The sequence below is a fragment of the Buceros rhinoceros genome, unplaced genomic scaffold, assembly GCF_000710305.1.
Source record: "Buceros rhinoceros silvestris isolate BGI_N320 unplaced genomic scaffold, ASM71030v1 scaffold12888, whole genome shotgun sequence".
NCBI classification, from domain to species: Eukaryota; Metazoa; Chordata; class Aves; order Bucerotiformes; family Bucerotidae; genus Buceros; species Buceros rhinoceros.
The window spans coordinates 52,879-61,483 of NW_010425331.1; the positions used below are offsets into that span (position 1 = coordinate 52,879).

Consider the following 8,605-nt stretch of genomic DNA (forward strand, 5'->3'; position numbering starts at 1 on the left):
CGTGGAATCCTTGTGATGTCCAGTTCTGCCACACAAACAAGGCACTGACACTTGCTGCAGACGTGATCGGTTGCACACAGTGAGTCTTTGGGTGCTCTGGCCCTGAACCTGCAGAGACTTACATTAGATTTACATGCTAGATTTTCACTAGGGTAGCCAAAATGCTAAGGAAAACCTTCTTTCTTCATCCAGTGTTTTATATTGACAAAAGTTGCAGCACAGTTGAAGCTATGCGAGCAAAAAGCAAATCAGAATGAAAATGCTGTATTCTGCTTCTAGATGAGGGAGGCCTTTTTGGTCTTGTCAAGTCTTAGTGGCCTGTGAGTGGTTTCACAGAAGCTAGCCATGGTACTTGTGAGCATACAAATGAATATGAGCTTCTTTGTGGGACACAGGCTTCATTTTTTGTGGTTACAAAGCCTTACCTAGTTCTGCTCCATTCAACAGAGCCTCTCCAGATAAAGTGCCTGACCAGTGTTATTTTGTTTTAGCTACTTTGCTGAAGAGTGTTGTGTCATGGCAATTCTGTTGTCAATAATGTTCAAAACGTCTTGTGTGAGTTGAGACAGCTTGGAGTAAACAAGGCTGTATACACATATAAAATCTGAGGGTGAAAAACGGCAGCAAGACAGAAAGTTACAGAACACAAGCCACTAAATTTATGAAACAGCGTAGGCTGTGGCATTGTCCTTGCCTGTGAATTTACCCTTGCACTGATAAATGTAAGGAATTGTGTCTTGTAACTTTTGGAGTTGCTTTATATTTTTTCAAGAGGAGCCTTTTGAGCATGCACGGACTGTCATTCATTCTATTTTATTCTCTAATAAATTACAGGCAGGTAATAGTGGATGAGACAGGTAAAATGTTGAGACATACAGCTGGCCTGAAAGAATGTGGATTAGATTTTGAACTGTCTGTTGGAGCAGGTAGCTGTACTTACTGGCAGCTTCTCCCTGGGAGACCTAGGAAACCAGGCAGAGAAAGGAGAAAGGGATGGATCAGTTGCCTAAAACACGTGACTTTTTAAAATAGCAACCAGCCACTATACAAAGTCATTAAGGATGCCAAGAATCACGAACTTGGTGAAGCAGTATGTCCAGTGAGGTGGCTGAGAGGCTCAGAGGGTGAACTGGAGATCTTGGAGGTAAGGACCATTTCTGGGGGACAGTGTCACCGGTCACTGGATCCATGCGCATGTCCCACTATCTTTTTTTTGCTGTGATCTCCCTTAAAAGTTCTTTGTGGGTTGGCCCCATATTTCTCTGTCATGGTGATGTTATGGAGGACTCAAACTAATGCATCAGTGACTTTCGGGAGATCGTGCCAAGATTCCCCCCATTATTTCTTTGTGAAGTTCACTTATGTGTGGAAATAAGGATTGGTCTTAGGAGATTCTGCTTCCAAAGGTTTTCCAGTGATAAACAGAGGAACACTTGCCTGGTCCCCAAGTCTCCAATAAAAACTTCCTTCTTTTATCTTGTCCTGATGACAGGATCACCCTGTGGTACTCACTAAGTTTATTGAAGATGCCCGTGAGGTGGAAATGGATGCTGTAGCCAAGGCAGGACGAGTAAGAACTTTGCTTTTCTTAAACGTTAAACTTCAGGATCAGAGATTTGCAAAAATGTGTTGTTTGAATGATTTACTATGCAGCCATGGATTCATGCGGAGAAGAGAAACAAGAAAATATGAATTCACTTTAGGTTCAGAAAGATCGTTCTTGAAAAGTCCAATCTACCTTATTGTATACATCTAAATAGTTATTTTTTTAAGCATTGCTTAACAATGTGAATGAATCCTTCAGAATGTAATTTTTACTGGATTCGCAAATCGCTGGCTTCACAAATAATTTTTAGCAGAATTGATTCAGCATGTGTTTTGATCTCACCACTGTTTTGTAATTGCAACTTCGCCTTGCATTTTATTACTAATCAAAGACAATTCTCACCAAAAAAAATCACAAACTTCTCATTTAACTGAAATAATCTGTTTTCAATCTTCATTTTTAACTAGCAGAGAAGATCACTTTTTGAGTATCGAGGTAGCGTGCCTTGATTCAATTGAAATCCTTAGGCATGAATTTCCCCTGCCTGCTTTTCTCCATGACTAAAACACCACAGAGGAGTGGGGGGGAAAATAACATAACAATTATATTAGTCCATACTTGTTTCTGCTGGGGAATGACAATCTTTTTATGTTCGTGGCGAGCAGAACTTAGAGAGCTCATTTAAAGCCTAATTAGGCTTACCTTCTGAGACAAGGTGTGTTAGAGAGAGGAAGGCAGCCTTAGGATCTCCCAGGCTGTGGTAGATTTTATCATGTTCACGGTTTGCCCAACCACGGTATGAAAGACGCTAACATGCTTATATGCCTTGTGTCTGCTTCAGGCCTATTTTCCCTAAAATCTTGGGAAATTCCCCTGTTTTTTTTCCCCTGTCTGTATCCTCTTTTGGATACAGCTTTGTTCAGGAGACTGTGCTGGGCTGGAGATGACAAAGCAGTTCATGAGAGAAGCTGAGGTGACTAACTGCTTTCTCCTTATGTATGCAGGTTATCTCACATGCTATTTCAGAGCACGTGGAGGATGCAGGCGTTCACTCTGGAGATGCCACCCTCATGTTGCCGGCACAGACTATTAGCCAGGGAGCCTTGGAGAAGGTAGGTGTTGCACTAGCACTGAAAAGAGAAAAGAAAAGAAGAATTTGAATCGGTTCTCCCCTTTGCTTGGGAGAACTCAATTTCCAATGGAGAAATCAAATCACCAGTGCTTTTCGTAAAGGCCAGGGTGATATGTGCAAGTGTAAGATGTCACCGTGCCAGCTGTGATTGGCTGTACTGTGCACAGGATCATCTGAAGTGTGTCCCATTAATTTAAGCAGTAGATGTACACACTTTCGGACCCATTGGATTTTTGTTTGTTTGTTTCGTTGGTGTAGAACCAGCTTCCTTCCATAGCAGTAGGGGGTTGTCTAATTCATATATATGCCATGGCTCACATCCCACTTCCTTTTCTCCCACAATCCTTAAATAATTGGATGAGGTGTATGACTTTCTAGCTGCCTGCTTTTCCAGAAAGGTTATCAGGGTGAATGAACCCCAGCTAATCTTGACCTTTTCCCCTTTCACGAATAAACCTAGTGATACAGAGTTAGTTGTCAAAATGCATTTTCTTAATGAAATATGCCACCCTCCATGGTGTCACCCTGTTAAGGGTTTGCTTGGAAGCTGGCAAGAGCTGTAATGCAATGGTCTGTGCTCCCACTCTGTGTACGGGAATGTCCAAGAAGAACTTGTTTCTGGAAATAGCCACCTCCTGGAGCAAAGCTGATCAAATGCTTGTACTGAAAGGACATGAGATTTCTTGACAAACCTAGAAAATAAGACCATGCTGCTTTCTCCCAGTCTGTTCCATAGTATATCCGTTGAGGCACCTCCCACTGATCTGTGATGGGGCAGGCATGTTGGTGAAAAGGCTTTTGGGTCACTTGTAAAACCAAGTGGTTAATATCAAATGGCAAAACATGATCATTATATCACCAAGAAAGGTATAAAGGCTCCAGTATGCAGAGTTGGAATTGCTACAGGTGGGTCCAGCTTTTATCCTCTCTCTTTCTCCTTCTTTCCCCTGGTTTGTCTCTCTCTCCCTCTCTCGTACACACAGAGCTGATTTTTACTTCTGCCTTCAAATGACGCTTCAGGCTCTAGGTTAACAGGCAAATGAAACATGTTTGCTTCTCAAAGATAATGCCATTGCCAAAATGAGGATATACAGAAAAAATACACTAGGGCAGAGAGCTGTGACATTTAAAGGACTCCACATGCGAGGTGATTTATTACCATGATGCTGTCTGTTTTGTGGGATTTATTTATTTATTATATATAGACATTTTAATTTGTTTATTTTTATAGGTAAAAGCTGCCACAAAAAAGATTGCAAATGCCTTTGCCATCTCTGGTCCATTCAACATTCAGTTCTTGGTGCAAGGCAACAACGTGCTGGTAAGAGCTCTTGTGACTGCTGGAGGAAGTCAGGCTCTGCTTTGGGTAGTTAGGTGCGTGGTTCCTGTGGTCCCTGCCATGGGAACTCTGTGGCAGCTGTGGGTTTCTAACCTGGCCTCTCTGACCATGTGCAGCTCACCGGTACCACCCTGGTCTGCCTCTCTCTGTGGGAGAGAGCACCCTCCCCTGCCTTCACACTGAGGGTGAAGCGAGTCTGGTGGCATTGTCTGTCAGCAGCAGCTGTATTTCACTGGGGACTGCTGTCCTTCCCAAAATCATCAGATTTGAATATGTTGGACAGCACTGGGACCTGCCCCTCACCCTATGACTGAATATTGTTGTTTTTACATCTCTGATATCCTCTCTCATCTTTAGCTATTTTGGTCATTAAAATAAGGCTTCCAAGGCATTGGAAAGAGAGCAAGACAATTTGAGTGTTTAAGCCTTTAATGTAAGCCGTTAAGATGGTTATCTAAATAGCATGGTCCTTGTAGCTATCAGTAACCGAAGTGCAGCAGATGTCGCACCCTTTATGGCTAACAGTTGGCTTTCTGCTGCTAATGGAAGGAGGTCAGAGGAACAGGAGCAGAATATGACTGAGGAAGCGGTGAGTGGAAAGCAAACCTGACCTGGTATAGAGGAGATGCATTATGGGCAAAAGATCCTGTTTGGGCTGCTAGTTGAGAAAAATGTACTTGCCGTTCTTCATCTTTCTTCTGTTTCACATGTAGTTATTCAGAAACTCCACAGAGGGACAGAACAGGAGTTTTTCCTTCCTTGCTTTCCCCCAGCTGTGCTTGCCCTTTCTCTGGACAACCCCGCTTTTCTAGTCTGACTTAACTTACCTGTTCTTGCCCCTCTTCACTCCGCCTTCATTCTCACTTACTGCAATTCCTCTTTTGCTAATGAACCCCATGGTGGGTTTCTTGGCAGGATCAGAACTTTGTTTCTTGCTTGTATCACTGAACGACACAGGAATTTCTTCTCTTTAATCCAAACAGGTAATAGAGTGCAACTTGCGGGCTTCACGCTCCTTCCCTTTTGTATCGAAGACTCTGGGTGTGGACTTCATCGATGTGGCCACAAAAGTGATGATTGGAAAAGAGGTTAATGAATCATCCCTCCCCATACTGGAACATCCACTTATTCCATCCAAATATGTTGGGATTAAGGTATGGTTTCCAAAAGCACACCAAAAAATCCCACCACAGAGCCAGCACCTAGTGCATTAACAGGCAATTAGTACTTTAATGCCCAAAGAGAACAATTTATTTGTTGGCCAAAGACCAAACTGACCTTCTGTATTTTCTGTCAAGATAATGTATGTTGGGAATTTTAGAGAAAAATCAATGGAAATTTATCCAGTGATTATTAGCAAAATCAATATTTCATACTTCTAACCTACTCTGAATCGTGTTTATGAACTGCACAAAAAATACGCACTTGCAGAATTGAACATTGAAGTTCTGGCTGTTTCGTAATACTATCTATTATATACGTGGGGACATGTAAAAATCTGTTTGAGTGCCCCCCAGATTTTATCCTCAGGATTTGGGACACAGGCTGTTGAATTCATGGAAACCCCTTTATATGCACCAGCAGTTAAAATGGGAGTGAAAGTCTTGAATGTTTTGATTTCAGTGGGGCCAAATTTTGCTTTTCATAATTACTACTGTAGATACTTTTGAATGCTTAGTGGAAGAAAAAAAATGAAGTTCCTCATCATGAAAAGCTGGAACAGCAGTGCAGCAAATACAGTGGATAATGAGAATTGTTTATACGAAAACTTTCAAGCTTTAATAGCTTCCATATCAAGTGAAAACCGAGGAAACAGACAGCACCTAACATCTTTCTCCTAATAAAATGTTCAGACCTATTAAACTGCAAGCCAAATCTGTGTCCCAGGCCAGCTCAAGTTATTGGCAAGCTAGTCAGTCTAGACGTAGTGTTACATTTTATTCTGATGTCCCAGATAGGCATTATCTGGAATTCTAATCTGGGTGGGTTTTTATTTTTGCGAGTCTTATTTATTTTTATAATTTTCTATTATTTAGACCTGGGGCTTCTGCACTGTTGTTAGCTAAATTGTTGAGAGTTTTGTGTCTCCTGGGAATGCTGGCTACAGAGCAGAAAACCTGACCATATTCTTGAAAACTTCACTACAGAGCCTTTTATACTGCCTGTGTTCTGTGTGGATTTGTCAAATATAAAAACCTGCTAATACCTTTGGAAATGCTAAAATTTGAAAAATATTCTAGTTAAACCTGGTTCTTGTTATTCATGCATCATATTCTCTGTCCTCTTATGTTTTTATTGCTAGAAATATTTGCATGGAAATGGGATTTTGTTTCTTCAGCAGTTCTGAAATGCTTAAATGCAAAACTCTCTCAACATAGCTGCTCTTTTGTGGACTCGGAATCCAACCTTATTAGCTTTAGTGACTGAAATACTGGCTTGCCATGTTTGCTGGCGGAGTGACACAAGTGTCATGGCCAGACCAAGGTTAAATCTTGGATAGAGCATGACTGACTAAATCTTAAATAGGATTTACTTGCAGTACCAGAGTCTGCTCCTGCTGATGCATTTTCATGTTCATGGCAGACAGAAGTTAGGGAGCTGGTGGAAGAATTTGTTGCTTATTACTTTTCAAGACAATATGTGCATTAAAAATAATCCACCTGGATTGCCATATCTCAGCTTGAGACTGTAGAGTTGGCTACTATAAAAATTTTCTCTTTATGGAAGAAGCAAAACTGATCTGAAAGTCGTGAAGACACCTGCCAATTTTGAGAAACCTTTTGCAATGAATTTCTGCTGTCACATTTTAGTTGGTCATCGTTAGATGTCATGAAACAGGAGCTGCTTGTCTGCAGTGTTACCCTGTGAGACTTCCAAGATCAGAATTATGTCTTTGGATTTAAAATTACACTCTTTTTTAAGCAGCGAGGATGCTGTACTTATGCAAATGCCATTAGTAGTTTAAGATGCAGAGAAGCCCTATAGAAAATGATTCCTTAGAAAATTTGTTCCATGTTTGCCTTGTGTGGTCATTGGCTCTTTAACAGAAAGTTTCTTTCTGCCTTTTTTTTTTTCTTTTTAAGATTAAATTAGACAAGAGAACTGAGCGACTACAGAGACTTAAATCCTCAGATAATTATAACGATCAGGGGTTTTAATATTTCCATAAAATGATACAAAAATTACAGGTTTTGAGGGGGGAGAGGGAAAATATGACAATATTTTGTGAAGTTTCATCTGGTATACAGCAAAGCAGTGCATTCTTGTGGAATGGTTTGATTCCTGTGAATGAAAAATTTCTGCTGGAGAGCAGTTTTCCCAGAAAAACTGACTGGCTTCAGATAGTATCTTTCCTTCTTTCATAATTTAGGTGCTTCACAGCCTTTCTGTTTTAAATGTGTCCTAAAAATGATAGTTTAGTGGGCTACCACAGACTAGAAATCTGCCATCGGGATGTAAGCAGGGCTGCAAGAGTAAGAAGGATGATTTATTGGTGAAATATATGTTTAATTGTTCCTGTCCATCATCGAGGTGCTGGGGGAATTCATTTGCCAAGCACTCCCTTGCTTATCAGTGTTGACGAGTGCTTTTTTTGGACTAATTTATGGCTGTTTCTTTCTGTTACTTCCAAATGTAGCTGGATGGGTTGTTTTTTTTTTTTTAAATAATCCATTACATTTTCATTCTCTTTCTCCCTCCCCCTCCCCCTCTTTCTTTCACCAGGCCCCAATGTTTTCTTGGTCCCGGCTGAGAGATGCTGACCCTGTTCTCCGATGTGAAATGGCCTCTACTGGAGAGGTATCTTTTAGATTTGCCTTTTTTTTTCTTTTTAAAACCAAATTGCCTTTAAACATCACAAATCTTTCAAAGTGATCTTAATTACTGCCTGAATCATGATGGCATCTGTAGCTTCTTCAGAAAATTGAAAACATCTTTCTTAGCTGTAAGAACACATTGTCCTGGAACACCGAGTTTATTCAGCCACTGGATGTCCCTCTTTACCTGCATGTCAGCTCCTTCAGTTGGACGTGGTTGGTGTGACAGCCTGAAGTGAGTTTATCTGAGAGCTGTCTTGTTTTGGGAGGTTCTTGGTGTGTTAGTCCGCTTATGGTTAGAGTATCCTTCTCTTAGATGATGGATGCTGTGCACGCTGCGCCTCACCTAAAAAATCCACTGCGCAGGCCCGAAGGGTGCACTCATCGCTTGCAGTGAGCGTGGGAAAAGCCCTTCCCAGATCTTCGTTCGCGAAGCCAAGCCATGATGATGATGATGAGTCCGCTTATGAATCACCTATTTCTAGACAGACAAGTGCTTACAGCTTTCAAAACCCCCCATTGACATATGCCAGAATAGCAATATCAAGACTCCAGGTCATGAGCATTTGGTCTTGGAATGTGCTAGTTACCTAAAGGCAACAAATACGTGTGGTGATATTTTTCTTGTTGCCTGGTAACCACTAAGGCATGTCCCAAGGTGCAAAAGGCGAGACAGAGTGTATAAAATGTCATGGCTACAGCGTCAACTGTTGGCTGGATGAGGGGAAGACTGGACTAGTTGACCCACTCTTTTCACAGCAGAGCTGTGAGGG

At 41.4% G+C, this 8,605-nt stretch overlaps 1 protein-coding gene across 1 annotated transcript in view; it reads left to right on the forward strand.

Annotated features, from left to right (window-relative positions):
- Positions 1–8,605, forward strand: part of CPS1 (carbamoyl-phosphate synthase 1, mitochondrial) — a 71,767-nt gene that overhangs the window by 52,769 nt on the left and 10,393 nt on the right. The window contains exons 23-27 of the mRNA XM_010141114.1: positions 1,493–1,570; positions 2,551–2,658; positions 3,910–3,999; positions 5,001–5,171; positions 7,741–7,815. Of these exons, the coding sequence (XP_010139416.1) occupies positions 1,493–1,570; positions 2,551–2,658; positions 3,910–3,999; positions 5,001–5,171; positions 7,741–7,815 (522 nt within the window). The remainder of the gene's footprint in view (positions 1–1,492; positions 1,571–2,550; positions 2,659–3,909; positions 4,000–5,000; positions 5,172–7,740; positions 7,816–8,605) is intronic.